Consider the following 21,842-nt stretch of genomic DNA (forward strand, 5'->3'; position numbering starts at 1 on the left):
CAACGTGATATTTATAACATGGTATGAAGTCATAAGTATTTTTAAAGTTGTTTGTGTGGCGATCTTCAAAAATCCTCTGATTCATTTAGTTTGAAAACGTTCAACTGCAGAAATGTATGCATCATAACAAACAAATTATACTACTTTTCCGTCTTTTTTCCAAATTAAAAAATGGAACAGTCCAGCCAAGAAAACTTTACATTTTTGCTGCGTTTAGTTGGAACTTTTCCCAGGTGAGTTATCAATACATGTGTGAATGCGGCCTGGTATCTCTTTCGGAAGTTTAAATATAGCAACCTTTTGTCATCAGCCTTCGATTCAAAAAGCGCGTAGTGAATGACTAAGATTACAAATACAGTAATAATCCGCATTGCTTATCTAATCCACGCCCACGGTAAACGTCGATTCTTTAGTGAGTTCAAAAGCATCTTCTACCAATATTTCGCAACAAGAATGTTATTGAACCACAGGTAGATGACTAAGAACAATATGATATGATTTCAATATGAATATTTAATTTCAGTGTCCTTCCGGATGCTGTACAAGCAAAACAACAATTACAAAGCTTGCTCGTGGAAACCATCAGTTGTACCTCAAGTAAACAGGATTGTTTTCAATTTTTAACAAAGTGACTTTAGGTGGGGTCGTCTGGTGAAATATTGTTGTTCAAGCTCCTTTACAAACGTACGTACGTACAAACGTAAACGTACAACACGAACCTTCGCTTGCTGCTTAGCGAAGTATCAAGTTTACAAAACGAGAGCCACTCCACGGCAAACTGTGGGGCCAAGGTCTCTGATGGTTGAAGACATTTTTTCCAGTTTTCTTGCAGTTTCAAATAAGATTAGATATACCAGGGATACCTTCATGCTACAAACAGTCAAATATTAAAATAAACGGAGAAAATTACACATCAACGTCCAAGCCTGGAACAGGCACGACACACGAAAAAGACAGCTCGACATAGAACAGAAAACACGTCATTTCAATTTATGAGTACAAGACAACATCTACAATTCTACATACAGTATACAAACAGCCACTGAATGCTTCTAATTACATGTCCCCACTGCTTTGAAGATGGCGAAACACGACCATCTTCGGATATCACTTAGCCAATAAAAGAAAGGGAGAGCGAAACTACTCAGTGAAGTTGGAAATGCAATCTGGAAGTTGCACGTGGAACGCAACAATCGAGGCTCTCGTGAATAAGCACACTAATGCTGAATTAAGATCGCGTTTATTGGGAGGAGTAAGAGGTGTCAAGTATCTCGCGTCAGTGACGTAATTTCGCGGGCTTTTAAAGCATTGACCCATTCTCCAAACGAATCCCGTTCATATTGATTTGACGTCTAAAGACGTTGAATTTATGTAAAAACGAGTGGTTTTCTGGGTAGAGAACAGCACGAACTGTTAAGAATCATTTAATTCTTTGAACAAAGGATCAGAAAAACTTTGCCCCCTTTTCAGGCTTGTCATAAGATACCAACAAGCCCGAACGTTATCAAAGAACACTTATGGTAAAACATGGTAACACTTCGAACCACAAATATAAGTCTCTTTTCGTCATAATAATTTATAAATATAAGATTCTATTTGAATAAGTTCCTTCTCATGATCCTATTGAGGTGAAACAGGCTGTTAAGGTTTTCTGTAAACTAGTAACTAATTTTAATGTAAATTGCTCTGCTTGGCACTGAGCACTTTTTATAGTATTAATAGCAATTATTGTTTTGTTTAAGTCCCTTTTATGTATGTTTATTTATTTTACATTTAGGGTTGCGACATCAAGTGGCAAAGAATTGTTCACAGTATCGCAAAGATTTCAGTCCAACACGTGATTATGATCGTTTGCAATCAATCAATCGTTTATTTATCAAAAAACAAAACACAAAAGTGACATAAAACAATAATACATACAATGTTTAGGTTTTGTTATTGATAGGGAGACAACGAAACAACCATACGGTCAACTAGTCAGTTGCCACCCTGGAAAGAATAATTTGAGTTATGAAACTAATCAACAATTTAACCAAATTAGTTACAATCAAAAAAGAAAACACAAACAAGACTAATACTTCGACTAGTAGCTTACAATTAATTGTCAGCTTCATAAAATTGTATGCGAGATTTTCCAACAAATAGTAATCATGAAAATCAGTGGACACTGGACACCATGACAATAGACATTGTTGAATGTAAGAGCTTAGGCCAAATGAAGACCCACTTATCAAGTATCATAACTTTGCAAAGCTGATGCTTTGCTATGTTTTTTGAAATCATAAAAAGATAACTTTTTGAGATTGCTTGGAACCTCTGACCACACTACTGGTCCAAATACTTGTATGGATTTTTGCCAAATTCTGTATTAATGCGTTTAACAAAATAATTATTGTTTGCTTGATATCTAGTGTTATGGTTGTGGATGAGTGAAGAACTTGTGAACAATGCACAGTAGGCAGAAGGGTACAAGTTCATGCAGACTCTGAACATGTGTTTTTTTACTTCCAGTGTACATAAGTCTTCCAGCTTTAAGATATTCATTTTAAAAAATAATGGATTGGTATGGGCTCTATAATCGCTTTTTGTGATTATTCTTATTATTCTTTTTTGCATTTTTCTGAGAGGGTCTAGAACTTTGTTGCAAGCTTTACCCCAGCTAGTAATGCAATATTGAAGGTGGGAGTAAATTAAAGTATAATAAACGGTTGTCAATGTGTCTAAATTCACATAATCTCTCAGTTTTAATAGTGCCCAAGAACCCTTTGCAACTTTCCCACAGACTTGTTCTATGTGGTGTTTCCACGTTAACTTATTATCAATATAGACACCAAGGTACTTGATTTGATCTTTTTCCTGAATTGGTTTACTCCCAATCTTAATGTTAACATTTCTTATTTGTTTTTTGTTTGTAATAAGCATGTATTCTGTTTTTGTAAAATTTATTGATAACCTGTTAAGTTTCATCCAAGTGAGAACCTTTTCGAGTTCTGTGTTCACATTTTGTTGTAAGTCATTCTCACATTTGTCTGCCATCATTAGATTTGTGTCGTCAGCAAATAATTTAACAGTCGTTTTTGTTGAGTTTGGCAGATCATTTACATACAACAAAAAGAGGAGAGGTCCTAATGTTGAACCCTGGGGAACTCCACAGGTAACTTTTCTAGAAGTGGACGAAAGACCATTTACAACTGTGTATTGTTGACGGTTGCTGATGTAACTTTTTAACAACTGTTGGGAATGGCCTCGAAATCCATATTTTTCTATTTTTTTAATGAGAATAGTATGGTCGAGTGTATCAAAAGCCTTAGCAAGATCAAGAAATACCGAACAGGTGGTTTTTTTGTTATCAAGATTTGCTAAAATGTCATCACAAATGTTTGAAACAGCAAGTGAAGTGGAATGCTCTGGCCTAAAACCAAATTGGTGAGGTGTAATAAGGTCTTTTTTTGCTAGATATTTGTGCATTTGGCCAAACAGGCATTTTTCAAATACTTTTGTAAAAGGTGACAGGATTGATATTGGTCGGTAGTTGCTGCAGCTTTTTTTAGATCCATTTTTATGTATAGGAGTCACTTTCAAGAGCAATTTTTAGGATGTCAGGATATTCACCTTGATTAATACATTCATTGAATAGATTAGTGAGGATGGGTGCTATTACTAATGAGGATAACTTTATAAATTTCATAGGTATTCCATTGAATCCAGTACTTTTAGAGCACGACAAATTGTGCAGATGTTTAAGCACTTCTTCTTCAGTGATGGGTGACAGACAAAAGGAATATGGAACACTTCGAAAATTTAGTGGAGACCCAGTGGTTGACAAAGGAATCTTCGATGCTATTGAAGGACCAATTTCAGTGAAATAATCATTGAAACAGTTGCTCACTTGTGTTGGTTCAGATAAGATTTCATTATTAATCATTTATGGTTTCCCATGTCTTTCCAGTGTTGTGTTTGCTCTCTGAAATTAAAAAGTTGTAATGCATCTTTTTTGCTCGTTCCCTAATATGAGTGAGCAAATTTCTATATTTTTTGTAGGCATCATGAGCAGATTTATCAGTTGGTGTTTTTATTTTTAGGGAATATAATTTGTTTTTGGTTTTGATAGAGTTTAAGATTACTTTTGTTATCCATGGTTTAGCCTTGAGCTTTTTTTCTTTTCTTGTCAAGATTCGAGGTGGTGCATGTTTATTAAGGATGTCGTTATATGTATCTATAAAGTCATTAAATTGATTATGGGTTGATTGATCTAATGTACAGTGATTTGTAAACGAATTCTCAAGATCACATAAGAATGTTTCTGCCGAAAAATTTTTTGTATCTCTAATTGTATGAGTATGTTTCCCCTCTTTGGGTTTCATTGACTGTATTGCAATTGTAATTGGAAAATGATCCGAAATGTCATGTTAGCAAAATGCAATTAAGTTCTTGTAGAAACTACTGTACTGATATTCTCATGGTTAGGAGATTCATTGCGCCAATGCACTGCCATACTGTACTTGCATATTTTCGAAAAACGTCGCAGCTTCAAAATCGCTGTGGAATTCATCTACTCTTTTGCACTACCGTGATAGGAGGTTTAGTTGATGGTTTCTGAGTTGAAATCGAAACAGAAAAGCAAATTTACGAATTGACAAAGACTCGATGTGACAGGAAGTTTGCGTTGGTAGATCAAGATTGAAAGGAATTCAGATTATTTCAATTGAAACTGCAAGCAGTAATCCAATACCTTCCGCAGTGTCACACTTCAGGGTATGTCAGATTAAAGCAGCAGTTATTGCAGATATGAAAACGGATACAAATTGTAGCATGTCTTATCTGAAGACGACACAGTCTCAAATTAATTCTCAAACAACAAAATCTGCTATTTGTTTCATTTTACAATGTCTGCAGACGCTGAATTATTGTAAAAATGACGGATTTTGCTGTCCGGATCTCTCCACCCATCGCCTTGTCGTACCGTGAGTGTAACGACATATTAATACCATTTACAAATTTGCTTAAAGCAAACGAAAGACAGCGAGATAACAAGTAAAGTTTCTGCGTGAAGCATAAAGGAGAAACACAAGACGACAAAAACTCCGACTTTTTCAGTGAAAATGGAGTTTGTTTGAATTTGTGTATGAGTCATTACATGATTTGAACCACACCAGTTACAAGTGCATTTGTCTATCGCAAAATCTTGAACACTATTCAAGTATTCAGGGGAACTCAAGACACTAGGACGAGCAAGACAGAAGCTTCATATTAAATGAAGTTGGACCGAGGAAAAATACAAACTGCTGTTATTTTTCCTGATTCGATATCAACTCGCATCATATTTCAATAAAATTCAAAATTTGTAGGCTATATTTTTTTTTCAGCGGTTAAAGCGATTGAATGAAAAAAAATAGTCATTTATTTTCTTGAAATTTATAAGCGCAACTATCAAAAACTTTGAAATGTTTACTGCGCACGGAACACCTAACAATTATTGTGACAGAGTGACAAGGGCACTTTACAAAATGAAGTGCCGTCCAACAGCGCTCTGTATGATTAATCAACCCAGTCCCAAGAGAGGAATGCAATTTTCAAAAATTGACAACAGATGAAGGCCTCATTGTGACGTCACAAGTGCTTTGACGGATGATTTCACAGTTTTCAACCAATAGGAATTCCCAAACCACAAAAACTAACAAATGTGAAAGCCATGAAAAGGCGACATTGAAAATCACTCCCGCTCACACCCACTTGACAAAATACTATTAAACATAAGCAATTTGGTTGTTTCAAAACATTCTCACCACATATTTAGATATAAACTACCAATTGCATTTAACTTACCAAAGTACCCTAAGTGTAAGCATCCTCCGATAAGTGGCAATACAAAAAGTGCTACAGAAAACATTTGTTTGCTGCTGATCAACCAAGACAACAATATTAATAAAACGACACAGCATCATCAAAATTAACACCCACTGTCTCAGCTATGTTATATATGATATGATCTTATATTGCTGTATAGAAAGTATCAGTGTGGCAAAACATGCTAAAGTCTTGTGAAGCAATAAATTTTCACAAAATGGCAATTAGTAAATGATCATAAATCCATACACTACAAGTTTATGGGCTTCAGGTGCGATGGACAAAGTGAGGACATGCGATTTATAACATAATCACCACTTTCAATCATAAGCAACTATGCGGTTACACGATGTAGCAAAAGGAAAATCAGATACAGTTTTCTGAAATGTTTAAACAGATTGTTCAACATCACTAGCAAAAATAAACTTAACATTGAAATCACTTGAAGGACTTCACATACCTCTCTGAACAAGCTAACTGTTAAAACAACACAAATCAGATAACAGGTACTTCAGCATTGCTGTGTCAACGTTTACTGGGTTGAAGCCCCACAATGCTCAAAGAAAAATAACAAGTTTAGTTTACTCAAAATCTATTATTTTATGTAAGTTGCATTTTTAGTGGCAGTTTTTAAGTTTTTCAAATCTTTTGTGGAAACTAGCCTATACCATAACATCGTCAATACAATTCACTATATAAATAAACAGACAACAAAATGTTAAGGTTTTACTTTCATGTAAAAACGTAATCAGCTAATTACTTACTAGCTAAATATATAAACAGTTTACCCGGTAAAAATCCTAAGATAATCGAATAATCTGGATACGATAATCACATATATCATTTAAAGCAATAAAAATATATAGGCAGATTGGCTATGCACTTATCAACCCCCGGTATGTGTTTGTTTGTCAACTTTAAATGGGTATAAACAAGACAACTTTTACTGGATGGAGGACAAATATAATACCTTTTGTATTGGTTGCAATGTCAGCGATCTTCTGGATGGATTCCACAAACCCAGACATAGCGGTGGTTGTAGACCTGAAATTGCAAGTGCACGGCTGAAACCTTACCAGTGGCCTGAGCTAACAGCCTTTCACAGTACCAGAGTACACGCGTATTAAACTTCATTGCCAAAGCATATCATTGTTTTTTGACTGTTATCTTTTTATCGTTGAAAACCACTTTTAAAAGTGCATTTTAACTGCTGTTGAAATGAACAAAACAAACTAAATATAAATAATTCAACTTCAAATCAAACGCAAAGTCTAAGCTTTCAACCATCGATTTTAAATCCTTTCTTATTCTATATTCTGTAGCAACAGCAGTGTTGCACAGCTGTTGACAGAATAATACAATTTTATAAAATGATCACAAAACAACACATTGCATAAGTGTTTTAGAAACAAGTTTAAAATAATTGAAAACTTATCAAAAATGAAATTTTACCTCAGGAGGCTGTTAAGTTTTGTGCCTTTACTAACAAAGTCCTCCCATGCTGGTGAGCTTGCCTGCAAATGTTAACACATGATATCAATGAAAATGAATATGTCTTTGAATTTGGGCTACATGTGTCACAATGAGATGTTTTATAATAAAAAGTAAAAATAAGCTATTGAGATATTTCTAGTGCATTATCTTGATCATGTTAACCCAAGAAGTCCACATCAAAGAATCTGACCTTATACCATACAGTAACCCACAGTGGTGAAAAGGATGTCTTTACCAACTATGAAAGTGAATTTACACAATATGCTTTTGTTTTATTGAGGCAAATCAAAACATTGATCTTTTTAAAGTATGAAATAGGAAATTAGAAAAACGAAAAGCACTCACGCTTGCAAAAAATAACAAATGCATGCTTTGAACATGTTGACTGATGCTTATCAAACCAAACTAACGGATATCAAAACAGGAATTAAAATTTCCTGCTTTTATTAAGCAAGAAGCCTGCTAATTTTGAGATTTTCACTATAGTAATATACACTTTAAGCAATAACCTACTTATTATGTAAATGACTAGCAATAATAGATGAAAGTACTATGGGTACCTTACCACAAGAACTTATCATACCACAAAACATAACACACTACTGCACACAATTTCATCTATACTTAAACCAATACCATTCACATGTGAATGTGAAACATTACACCAGTTAGCCACACAATAGTTAACATTATAAAAGTATAAATTTAATCAAAAACTTTGATCAAATATATATATATAAACAGTGCAGATTAAATTTTAATTTTTTTTTTTTGCAGAATGCAGAATTAATTTTGGAGAATTAATTTTTTTTGCAGATTAAATAACAGTTGTAATATTTAATATCTTCTCAGGAAGTACAGGTTTAGAGATTTTTGTTGGCAGATTAAATTACAGTTGTAATATTTAATATCTTTTCAGAATTATCGATTCTTTACTGTTTGCATGTTTTTTCAGACCTTCTGATGATCCGTTAGGTGAAACAATTTGTAAAGGCTTCAGATAGTATGATAATAACTATATTTGATTTATATAAACAGTGCTGTATTTGTAAAAAAAAGCACAGGGTATACTGTCAGATTTTCCAAAATGGTAAATAATACACAACTTGCAAAATACTAATCTTTATTCTAGTATAACATGAATTATCAAAATTGGACGAGGGTTACAAAATTGTTTATAAGAGGCAGTTCAAAGGAAAACATTCAACCATAAAACTCGCAGAACGGAATTAAGTTCATAAAGGGTTAAGCAGTTAGTTAGTAGTTGTCAAGAATCAGTAAGGATATCATAGGCACTCTCTTTGAAAGGTCAGAGGGTATACTATGGTTGCTCGAAAAAAGCAGGGAGTACACTGCGTATACCGCCATATACCCTCGAATACAGCACTGTATATAAATAGATAAAACATAATTAAAAGGGTAGTCTACTCATATTATATACGGTATATAATGTCTGTTAATGAGATGTAATTTTAAATATCCTCATAAAACTTTCAATTCTGAGTCAATTAATGTGCATTTGTTACCCAGTTGATCACACAAAAGCAATTATAGCAATGACATTGAATTGTATTCACGTTTTATTGCAACAAACTCTAACAAGTACTTGAAATGTAGCAAAACATGTATAATTTGGTAATAATTTCAATGAATAGCGAACATACTGTACAAGCGTACAGTGCAGTTTAATCTGATAAAACAAATATATCAAACCTAAAATTTGAGCAGGTACCATACCTTTAGGTCTGTAACAATGCTCTGAAATAATGTTCCTAACTGGGTACACTCTCTTTCCACATCCATCATAACCCACAAAGCGTTCGAATTTTTCACAAATATTTCCACCAATTACAATACTTTAACTGATAATAAAAGTAATTTGCGTTCTTCTGGTGACTATTTACTAGGTTACCTCCTGATGTTAAAGATGATAACTAGCTTTTGTATTTCCGACGTTTCGTCAGTCAGCACGACTGACTTTATCAAGGTGGCTAAAACAGGTTAACACAACAGGTTAACAAAACAGGTTAACAATACAAAAGCTAGTTATCATCTTTAACATCAGGAGGTAACCTAGTAAATAGTCACCAGAAGAACGCAAATTACTTTTATTATAAAATGCCTGGTGAACAGTCACTCTCTGTTTTTACTTTAACTGATGTTACCTATTAAAACATTTAGTTAATCTGCAGTTGGTAACCTAGAAACAAAAAATGCAATGTGAATCACTTGAACTAAACTATGTTATTTAATTACAAATATTATTATTGAATTTCAAGGGTTCAATTTAGCAAGCAGATGTTTAGCATAGCCAATTCAATATTAAGCCATTTATTAGAGCATTAACCTTACTATGATGATTTACTGATTTAGCTGCCAAGTCGGAAGCCACAGATGCTTATTGCTTCACAAACACGAAGGTCTTGTAGGTTTTAAGCTTTCCACTACATTATATCATGGGAAAATGATGTGTCTCACAATATGGTGGCTTTAAACTTTAAAACAATGTTATGACTAGACAATTTGATACCGGGATCATTTGCCAGAACCTTTAAACATACAATAAACAAGTTGCTTTGAAGACATTGTTGGTCTTATGATACTTATTAAAAAAGCATCATTGATTTTTTTATTGCCTCATAGGAAAAATTGCAATATGTTAACTGCCTATGTATGGCCTAGTGATAAATAAGTTTGACCTACACTCAAAAAGACACCAGTTTAACACCACAGGACAGTGATGCATTCAAAGGAAATGCAAAGAAATGAGTTTTTATTCCATTCAAATGTTAAAACATATCTTCATTGACAAAAATAAACCTATAAGTTTAAAATATTCCATATGTTCTAACTGTTTAAGCTGGGAAATTATGGATTGCTCAGGTTTTCTTTACCATTGCCACATGTAGGCATTACCAATTAACTTCCTGAATTCTGATCATATGTACATACTAGAACCAGAACTTACAAGTACGGTAATAAAGTAGCCTACCTATACCAGTACATCTTGTGTGTCTTTTCGAACAGCTGTCACATGTATTCCACTTTAAAACAAGGGTAAAAAATCTGACATTTCTAGCTTGCTTTTATCAGTTGGTTAGCTTCAGTCCTCAGTCTATTTCACTTGATGTAAAATCAGGCGAAAATGCTTCAAATCCAAGTCCAGTAGACAAACTTTTCTGTACGGCACCATTTATTTGGTTTTCTTGATGTGCTACTTAGGCTAATTTAATATTACCACAACCAACCTAATGAAGAAACCTAGGCTAAAAGTTATCGTTAACCTTAGTAGGCTTACATTCAACACCTCAAGGTTTTGTGTAGGAAAATAATCACTTCAAACTTTCATTCACTACAGATAGATGAACTCTGCTACTGATTTTAACATCGTATGGTTGGGCAATTCAGCACAACTGGCCTTTGTGAGTACGGCAGAACGGTACAAGAGCAACAGTCTCATCTGTTCAGGTAGCATCTACACTAGAAAACCACAAGGTTGTTTCGTACTCCCTGTCTTTTCAATTGCATGTATCTGTGCTTCACTGTTTCTCAACCGCTATTTGAAAAGCTAATAAAAAATCTCGCTTTCCGCTCGAATCTGCTATCTCTGTTCCAACCTAAGTTTAGTGTCTCAGTGACCGTGGCAACAAGTAGGACTACTCTGTATCTTACCTAGCGGTTGAACACACATTATTTTACTTATCACTGGAGAACGCTAAAGAACAATACTTACTGTAACTCCTGCTAGAGTCGAAAGAACTACGATTTTGTGTCATTTATCGATCAAAAAACAGTATTATGGTAGAAGCACAAGCACAAACCGTTCCTTTGATAAAGCAAATGTAAAAGCTTGCATCGAAAATGCTGTGCTTGCATAAAAAATGTGGCAAGTGCTCTTGTACCGACTCATAGGCGTAGCCAGGGGGGGCGAAAGGGGCCATGGCCCCCCAAATTTTCAAAGTTTGGATTCCGAAGTTGAACCCTTTGTTTGTTTGTTTGTTTATCTTTATCCTGCATTGCGGGAAAGCGGACTTGAGCGCTATGCATCGGTGTACGCCTTCCGACATACACATATCGTTTTCCAAGACATCTGGCTATTAACAACCCCCAGAACTTGTTTTAGACACACAGAAAGACACCATGAAATTTTGCAAATCGTAAATCACGCAAAGTTTACGCGATTTACGCTACTTTTAACTAATCTGTGGAAGCAATTTCAAAATCGCTTACTTTGTTGGGTTTTTGTATAGTTTTTGTGTGGTTGAGTTTTTTTTGTTCTCTAATTTTAGCAGCAGTTTTTTCCCGTTCGTGTGTAGGCTGACAGCTACAAGTTAATAGCTGTTTGTCTGCTAACAAATTTCATACAAATATTGCCCTGAAAGTGTATCCAAAAAGCGCTATAATCCAATATTTGAGTGTCCCCAGGACCCCCTAGAATACGCGTGCCTTCGGCACGGCCAGCTTTATTGCTTCCCTTCCCTAACCCACCAGGATACGCCACTGCACATCAGGTGGCGATGTCTTAAATCAAATGGCGAGTGGTTAGCGCGTTGGGCTCACAGTCGAAAGCCTGCATGTTCGACTCCAGCCACCCGCACTTGCTGTTGTTTCTCTGGGCAAGAAACTTTACGATAATTGCCTCTACCCAGTGATCGATTTCGAGTAATGGGTAGTACCAAATTTAAGTCATAAGTAGAGTAGACAACCGGAAACAGACATTGCCGTCGGCTGCAGCGTGGGTCAGGTGTACGTCGGAAGGCGTACACCGATGCATAGCGCTCAAGTCCGCTTTCCCGCAATGCAGGATAAAGATAAACAAACAAACAAACAAACAAACAAAACACTTTGTCGTTTTCTTCAATTCGTCAAATATTTGACCCCCACAAATTATTTTTCTGGCTACGCCACTGTACCGACTGCGACTTGGCATTCTCACATATTTGTACGGTATTTTTGTATCATATTCTACATTTCATTCTCATCACATACTGATATTCCTATTCTTGATACAAAATCGATAATTAATATTTTTCCTCATTCGCCACTTGACGTCACTATTTTCGTTTAGTAGCTTGTATAACCGATTGCAAACTCTTTATCGGTACGGTATCTTTAAAATGGACAATCTCAGCTAATGCTGCGATCGCTTGGTTATCTGAGTGAATCGCCATGTGTGCTGGGCTCTCAATAAATGGATTCATCTAAAATTCAATTAGAGCATCTAGTGACTAGACTGACTAGATTCTAGTCATTGCAATCAGCTAATAATGATTAGGATGATTCTTAACTTTCATCTTCCCCAGTAGTAGGCCTAAGACAGCAGAAAACAGTATCAACTTTAATTTCCTTCGGCTGCTCATCGTTACCAATACCATCTCCAGCAACTTCGACTGCCACGACGCCAGTTTGTTACCATGGTACACCGTTACCCTATATCACAACCACGAACTCTAGCCTACTACTGTTATACCGGTATACTTATTTTAGTATACTTCCTATGAAAAATGTTCACGTTTGGTCACAGCGGTAAACCATAATCTCTTCGTGGGAAAATTGTAACATAAGATTCCCAGATCCGTTCGTCTGTATGTAATGACCGAAAAAGAAACACTCCTTTGAAACGTCTATTTAAAAAGTGTATTTCTGTAAAATTAGCCAGCGGCTATCGAAAATGAAGTGCAACGCAATACACCACTAAAAACTTGTCACTACAACAAACTACTTAGATAAAAGACGGAAACTTTGTCCAGCTAGCAAGCAATAAGCAAAACAGTTAAATTTGCGACCAACTTCCAAGTAACAATTTTACGAATGGTCAGAATAATTTACGATATCTCAAACTCACGTAAGCAGTTATGTGACGTAATAATGAAAGGAATTGTGAAGCAATTCAAACAGGTGTTCAAAGGTGATGATGCAATGTTTCATCAGGTCTTACAAACGATGGTGCAATATTTGGACATTTTCTAGCAATTTCCATGACGTAAGATACCAGCTAGGTTAAGTAGACCATAACGGTTTTATATGACGTTTGATTTGGTGAACAATTGGCTGGAACAACGTTACACCACAGGTTGCATTGGCTGCTTTTGGAAATCAAGTTAGTCCCGTTAGCTCAGTTGTTAAGCGCCTGGCTCAAGATCAAGCGACGCTGGTTCTGCTCTTGTGGTGTGCGCTTGATTTGAAGACTGCTCTCCATTCAGCGGCACCTAGTGGATTTAATAATCTTCCGAGATCAACACTTAAACAACTACAGTATAGAAACAATTACTCTGTCAACTGGCCCTGCGAATGCGATAGTGATTCAAAACCCTAACAAGTATGCCAAACTGCCAGGAATAACCTACCAGAGGCTTTGCCAGTCCAATGATAAAGATTCAAAACCAACCACAGCCAAGTTGGAAAGCAAAATTTGTGAAAGGAAAAGAAAGGCATACCAAGCAAAAACCTTCTTTACGTAAAGTTACTTCAATCATAGGTCAACTAAATTACTAGTCTCCATAAGGTCCATGAAAAAATGTGATTTGACGTTATATTTTTTGTCTAATAGCCGTAGCCTGCACTTCAATAAGAAATTTTGCAGCAACAGCAATTCATGTACCCTACCAACTGTAAATTAGTTGGTTCATATCAAAAGCTTGAGTTTTGCTGAAAAGAATATTTGAAATGGGCTATGTATTATGCAACCCTCTGTAGCGGGTGAAATTATTATGAAAATCTTAATGTTTATTATTTATTGGACAAAGAAAATCTTTTTTGAAAGCACAGTCTTGGCAGTTTTGCATACATGTAGATGTAGAGCAGTGGCGTATCCTGGTTGGTTGAGCAAGGGAAGCAATAAAACTCGTGGGGGAATAGAGCGTGCCGAAGGCACGTGTTTTCTAGGGGGGTCCGGGGGCATGCTCCCCCGGAAAAATTTTGCAAAATTACACTCAAATAATGAATTATACTGCTTTCTGGAAACACTTTTAGGGTAATTTTTGTATGAAATTTATTAGCAGATAAACAGCTATTAACTTATTAAAGGTAGCTCTTACACACGAACGGGCAAAGGGCAAAAATGCGACTATAATTAGTGAAAACCAAAAACTCAGCTACAAAGTCAAGTCTAGCTTAGACCTCACATATCCTGTCTTATTCCAAAGTCTATCCAGCCAGGATAACAGTGTAAAGCCAACATTTGGCTCAAACTTTTGCTTACAAGGCCGATATTATTTATAACCATAACAGTGCCCTAGATTTTCTCATTACGTAGCTCACTGGCACAACATCCAACAGAGCAGAGTTGCCAGACTATGAAAAAGTCCTAAAGCCAAAATAATACAAAGAAAAGGCCAAAACAAGGAAAATATTAGACAAAAAAGGCCAAATGGATATATTTACCTGTTTCTATCAAAAATAATAAAATTTACATATATATTTTATAACTTGTAGTGGATTTTAATAAATTGTAGCAAAAATAATTCTGAAAGTAGCCCAAAAAATAGCAAGTTAGCCTATAAAAGTAGCGGATGAGTTTTGATCCGCCACATTACGAGTATTAAACAAGTATAGAACATGTATTGAACAATGGTGAATATGGTTTCATCTGGTAAGGTTACAATATTAGAGAAATATTGATTATTATGCATTTTGAAAAGTTATTTAAAAAAAAACTAATTCGCGGAATTTGACTAATCTGGCAACCCCGCGACTGGAAGCAATTTTTAAATCGCTTCCAGCGATTAGTTAAAAGAAACGTAAATTGCGAAAACTTTGCGCTGCTTTTTTCCTTTCTTTCAAACTTGTTTCTTCTTATTGCAAAAACGAGAGCAACGGATGCAATACGAATCTTCGCTTCCGTTGGCTTCCAACTTTTTTAAAATTAAAACCGATTTCAAAATCATACGGGGGGCATGAGTTAAAAACCGTTCTAAATCGCATTTAGGTAAAGAAATTACGAAATCGTTTTACTGAAAAATATCAGCTTCTCTTTTTTCAATTTTGACAAGGGAAGCAATGCTTCCCTTGCTTCCATTGAGGATACGCCCCTGATGTAGAGGTATGTAGGTTACAGAACTAGACATTTTGTGGGCGAAACTAGAACTTTCCAAATAGCATAATTTTATTGAAATTGCCCAAATATGCATGTGTTGACTGTTGATGGAGGACAAAGATAGAAGGAATAATGGAAGCAAAAGCAATAAAATAAGCCTATAAATAAAAATACAAAACAATATAGGCTAACTTATAGCCTAAGCCTACTAGCCTATCTAATCAACACTACAAAAAGTACTTAATTTCAATCAGAGCCAATTAGGCTATATTAACTAATTCATTTTTATGGCTGCCCAAATCAGCAAGATCTTTTTCGTGTGAAGCTTTTCCAAGGACCGAGGGGCTCTGCCTTTTTCCACCCTTAACAGTGGCGGCGACTCAAGCTAGATATTTGGGAAGGTGTCGAGCAGCCACTAGATGGATTCGTCATCCAGCTCGCTCAGACTATGCACACTATTTGACACATAATAAATGACACAGTTGCTAATAGTGTGGTCTGCGGTAAGTTCTTCCCTGTGCACTCACAGATCGCACATGGAGTCATTCTGTATTTGTGTATGTTGGTGCAGAATAGTCCCACGACACTGCCAAGATAGCTCAATTGGTTAGCGCGTCACTTCTGAAACGAAGAAGCTTCACGATCAAGCGGCGCTTTTTCGACTCTCACGGCGAGCGCTTGAGCAACGCACTTTAAGGACTGCTCTCCATTCAGCGGCACCTAGTGAATGGAATAATTCCCAGGCAACAACACTCCAACAATCGGAAACTTCAAACTTCACTCTGTCAACCTCGGTGACCGGGCCTGCGTCAGTGATTCAAAGCCTCTACAAGTATGCGAAACTGCTAGGATTAAGCTCTGCAAGAAGCTTTCCCAGTCCGAGGACAAAGATTCAGTCAATCAATCAAGCGGTTGAGCCGCACCTAGGCCTTTCTTGGCATAAGCATTCCAGCAGGATGACAGCTAGTGTCCGAGATAAAGCTTTGGAGTCTTGAGGACTTGAGGAGCTTTTTCCACTCCAAGCTCCATTTGTGGTCTTCCCAGGTAGCCACACTAATAGATTAGTCCAGCGGTTTTCATTAAGAGTTGTGCGGCCTGTGCAAATGGATGTCTTGATTTCAATTATCAGGATTGCTTGCTTGCAGACAGGTAGAACCTTGAATGGAGCAAGTGGTTGGGGGTTAAATAGCGAGGTGGGAAAGAGACAGGATAGCTTCTTTGCGAGGAAGCTTAACTGGTTGGATGCCTGCCAGCCTACAAGGCCAGTGAGATATATGATGGTGATCTGCGATTCTAGGCAGGTGAAGAGAATTCTTCTGGATGGTAGACTAGCTTAATAATGGCAATACGCAGGTGTCAGCTCCGGCTCCCCAGCCAGAACCGATCAGTCGCCTTAGCAAAGCTGTGCGTGATATCTTTTTTTGGGTGTGAATCCAAATGTTGACGGTATGTGAGCGACCTGTCCAGGACTAGGCTAGCCTAAATATTTGGTGTTTGAGCAGAAAGATATGGTTTCTCCATCGGTGTGGACCTTGATCTAAGGTTTTGCTTCCAGATTTTTTAAATGGAAGACTGTCATCACTTTTGTGATTTCGTCGAGCTTCAATCTCCATCTTTGGATGTAGCCTAGTAGCCTATGCCGAAAGTAGCCTATAAAAATATCCTGATTTAGATTCCCTTCTGATGTTTCCAGTGATGTACGCGCACACAAAAAATATTGATGCCGTCAGCGTAAACGCAAACGTTCGAAAAACCATACGCCGTATGCGTCAACGTAACTTGTAAAAAAAGTTGGCGGCGTCAGCGCATACACTAGCGTAACTCATTTTGTTTGCTAGGTGCCCAACATTCACACGGTAGCCTATAAACTACTCGAAACAAACAAGTTTTATTTTGAATTTCTACGAAGAAACACAAGCATCTGAAAGTTTTCATCTGACATTTTACTGCGTTTTGGTTTCAATATGTCTTTGCCCATTGAAAACATTCTTTCAACTTATTCAAAATTTGGAAAGTTTGATAAAAAAAAAATGCAAACAACAGCTAAGACATTAAAAAGTATCCGTTGACACTATGCGCTAAAAAACTGCGAAAACTTTACGGCGTAGCCTCAAGAGACAACTATCCAAAGAATGTGGCCGCAAGCGTTAGCGTAAACAAAAGGTCTACGCCGCAAGTCTACGGCGTAGAATTTGCGGCGTATACGAACATCTCTGGATGTTTCCCAATGTTTCGACTGGTGTAGAATGCCTAAATCATTTGCATAGGCATACGTGCAGATAGGCCACGGCGTTTAGCACTTAGCAGGTCGTCGGTGTATTGTAAAACTGTAGATGTTGAACAGAAGGGGAGTCAGGACAGATATTTGAGGAGCACCATAGTTAAGAGGCGTCGTAACTTACTTAGCTGAGTGTGATACCGCTCAACAGCATAGCTGTGTCTTTGGCAAGACATTTAGCCTAAAGGCACGCCGACGATTGCGGAGTGGCGCCCTTTCGATTATAATAGCCTTTGATTTATCTCATTTATGAACAGTAGGCTACGCTGCTTTACAAAGAAATACTTATGGTCCTTTTAGGGCTATGGCCTGTTGAACTGAACCTGCTTAGTTTGCCACTTTCGGTGGTAAGAGTAAAACTCCTGTTCTAATACGAGCTCCATGATCATGCGGACCATGAAAAAAGGTGGTGCAGTTTGCAGGTGAGGCCTTGGTGCCATACAGTCTCGTATGCGACTGTGAGGTTGAGAAACACAGCGCCGACCTTCTTCTTGGCCTCAAAACAGTCTTCGATCTCTTGAGTCATGGGAGTGATTTGCGGTGTAGGCCTACTGTACAATAGATTTTCCATGTCGAAAACTAGCTTGCTCCCTGGGCAAGAGTGGATCTACAATTGGTTCAATTGAAAGGGGGAGTGCAGTTGCTCCGGGTCTCCTTTTGAAGAGCCCCCGACGTGGAAAAATGTGATTTGGTCTTATTATTATTATTTTCTCTCAGCCTTTGAAGTTTCTTCCTCTTTTGCCTCTTTTTTCTTTCAAGGTTAATTTTTAGTAACAAGGTGGCGACTCAGCTTCACATTAGTTTCACTGAAAAGCATTAGTAACGGTGTGGGTGACTTTCAATCGGCGCGATAATTTTTTTTGCACGAGGACTCCGATCTAAAAGTGCCATAGGCCCCATCAGTAAACCCCTGGAGCTGACTAAGAATAGAGTTTTTTTGCTGAAAAACATCTGGCAACACCATTTCACAACTCACCTTACTCTGAACAAGTGCCTTTGCATCCCGTAGCCTACTTCTAGAAATCCTTGAGTCTACTGTATAGTAGGGAAAAGTGAAAGAACACATGTTTCATTAATTCGTATTACCATGAAGTAGGAGCATTTTTTTTATTGTAGTAACAAAATGGGTCTTCCTCAAAAGTGAAAACACAAAAAACTGCTGGTACGCGTTTTTCCTTTACAGTGTTGTGCTAGGGGTAAAAGTTACCCGACTTCCCCCCCTCTCGGAACCCCTGTGTGGGTGCATCATTGCCTATTTTGTCTGACAGGGAGGAACTCAACATCGACATTGATGGTCAGCAGAGTGACCATGTCGTGGGCCCTGTAGCGTTGAGGGAGAGACGGAGGTCAAAGAGGTAGCGTAATTTTTGACCAAGACTAGAAATGATTTTAGGGCAGTGGCGTATCCTGATTGGTTGAGCAAGGGAAGCAATAAAACTCGTGGGGGAATAGAGCGTGCCGAAGGCACGTGTTTTCTAGGGGGACCGGGGGCATGCTCCCCCGGAAAAATTTTGCAAAATTACACTCAAATAATGAATTATACTGCTTTATGGAAACACTTTTAGGGTAATTTTTATATGAAATTTATTAGCAGATAAACAGCTATTAACTTATTAAAGGTAGCTCTTACACACGAACGGGCAAAGGGCAAAAATGCGACTATATTTAGAGAACACCAAAAACTCAGCTACAAAGTCAAGTCTAGCTTAGACCTCACATATCCTGTCTTATTCCAAAGTCTATCCAGCCAGGATAACAGTGTAAAGCCAACATTTGGCTCAAACTTTTGCTTACAAGGCCGATATTATAACTAGGGCAACCAAAAGTCAATAAAGTCAAAATTTTTCTGCCTTGTTCAAAGTTTATAAAACGTCCATAAACTAAATTTCAGGCTGACACGAAGAGAGGTTTCAAAGTTATTAAGTAAAAAAAAAGTCAAATTTTATGGTTAGGTCAAAATTTTCTATTAACGTAGTTTTTGTTATCTCTATTGATATTTTATTAAAGCTATACAGATACTGATTTTTTGTTGCAATTTCTGTTGCTATTCTGACGTAATGATCTATTTGTTGCAATTTCTGAGGTAATAATCTTGCTTCGTCCACTACTGAATTGAACATTAAGTAGGCTAGGCGTGGAATGCAGATAACGTGGCCTTTGTTCTTGGTTAGGTGAATGCTCAAACCAGTATAAGTTTACAACTGTTTATTGAGTTTTAGCTTCCAGATGTTCTCAAATTTGTCTTTAGCTAGAAGTACAGTAGAATTCGCCTATAGTGACTTTGGCTATAGTGACACTTCGCCTATAGTGACACCTGTTGCAAAGTCCCGTTTGCATACGCAAAAGTTGAGTAGCATTTGGCTATAGTGACACTTCGGTTATGGTGACACTTTTTCCGCGGTCCCTTCAGGGGTGTCACTATAGGCGAATTCTACTGTATAATACTGCAAAAGCCTTTCAGTAATTTCGGGATATTTAAAGACATACTCCATATTTATCGTTTGCCGTTTTTCGAGTTACTTTCATTACCTCTTCGTTAGCTGTGGTGTCGTTGAGTTTTCCACATTTTTCTTTTATTTTATTACAAAAAGAAGATATCCTTACCTAACGGTTTGATTTCTAATATGCTTTATATTTCGCATTGGAGTTGCAAACGCATAAAGTTATTTGTCAAAATTAGGTCAAAATTTGTAAATTATAAAGTCAAAATTTCAAGTTTTTAGGTCAAAAAATTGGTTGCCCTAATTATAACCATAACAGTGCCCTAGATTTTCTCATTACATAGCTCACTGGCACAACATCCAACAGAGCAGAGTTGCCAGACTATGAAAAAGTCTTAAAGCCAAAATCCAAAACAAGGAAAATATTAGACAAAAAAGGCCAAATCGATATATTTACCTGTTTCTATCAAAAATAATAAAATTTGCGTATATATTTTATAACTTGTAGTGGATTTTATTAAATTGTAGCAAAAATAATTCTGAAAGTACGGTAGCCCAAAAAATAGCAAGTTAGCCTATAAAAGTAGCGGATGAGTTTTGATCCGCCACATTACGAGTATTAAACAAGTATAGAACATGTATTGAACAATGTTGAATATGGTTTCATCTGGTAAGGTTACAATATTAGAGAAATATTGATTATTATGCATTTTGAAAAGTTATTTAAAAAAAAACTAATTCGCGGAATTTGGCTAATCTGGCAACCCCGCGACTGGAAGCAATTTTTAAATCGCTTCCAGCGATTAGTTAAAAGAAACGTAAATTGCGAAAACTTTGCGCTGCTTTTTTCCTTTCTTTCAAACTTGTTTCTTCTTATTGCAAAAACGAGAGCAACGGATGCAATACGAATCTTTGCTTCCGTTGGCGTCCAACTTTTTTAAAATTAAAACCGAGTTCAAACTCATACGGGGGGCATGAGTTAAAAACCGTTCTAAATCGCATTTAGGTAAAGAAATTACGAAATCGTTTTACTGAAAAATATCAGCTTTTCTTTTTTCAATTTTGACAGGGGAAGCAATGCTTCCCTTGCTTCCATTGAAGATACGCCCCTGTTTTAGGGTTCAAAAATTTTCCTAGGGGCTCATAACATTAACGAAGCCAAGTCGGATTTTTAGATATTGTGTGCCTGCACCAAATTTATGGTTGTTGGAAATAACTCCTTCTTTTTAGGAAAATCACTTCTTTCCTTGATAATTTAACAAGCAATTTTTTTAGAGTTGTTCGAAGACCCTGGGCTGGGATAGCGTTGGAACTTGGAACCAGGCCGAAATTATTCTCTTAACGGCCCTGCGTCAGAACGTTAGAAGACAAAATATCAGCAAAATAATTCCTAAAGCTGCATGCCCGTGAGACTGAGCTGGTTTGGTTTTGAATCTTTATCCTCAGACTGACAAAGCCTTGATAGATTATTCCTGGCAGTTTCGCATAGGCCTACTTGTAGATGTAGAGGCTCTTGACGCAGGGCCGGTTACCGAGATTGGCAGAGTGAAGTTTTCCGATTGTTGAAGTGTTGTTGCCGCCCGCCGGGGAATTATTCCATTCACTAGGTGCCGCTGAATGGAGAGCAGTCCTGAAATGCGTTGCTCAAGTGCACACCCCGAGAGACGAACCAGTGATCGTGATCTTGAGCTAATCCCTATTTTGTAACCTAGGCTACATGTAAAAGTTTTTGGGGCCACATTACTGA

At 37.0% G+C, this 21,842-nt stretch overlaps 1 protein-coding gene across 1 annotated transcript in view; it reads right to left on the reverse strand.

The window, feature by feature from the left end:
- Window positions 1-9,218, reverse strand: part of LOC145768555 (protein MTSS 1-like) — a 35,863-nt gene extending 26,645 nt beyond the window's left edge. Inside the window, exons 1-3 of the mRNA XM_082580077.1 lie at window positions 9,079-9,218; window positions 7,300-7,361; window positions 6,818-6,891 (exon numbers count right to left, since the gene is read on the reverse strand). Coding sequence (XP_082436203.1) covers window positions 6,818-6,891; window positions 7,300-7,361; window positions 9,079-9,147 — 205 coding nt within the window. The 5' untranslated portion in view covers window positions 9,148-9,218. The remainder of the gene's footprint in view (window positions 1-6,817; window positions 6,892-7,299; window positions 7,362-9,078) is intronic.
- Between the last annotated feature and the right edge of the window lie 12,624 nt (window positions 9,219-21,842).

The sequence above is a fragment of the Aplidium turbinatum genome, chromosome 4 (assembly GCF_918807975.1).
Source record: "Aplidium turbinatum chromosome 4, kaAplTurb1.1, whole genome shotgun sequence".
Classification (NCBI taxonomy): Eukaryota; Metazoa; Chordata; class Ascidiacea; order Aplousobranchia; family Polyclinidae; genus Aplidium; species Aplidium turbinatum.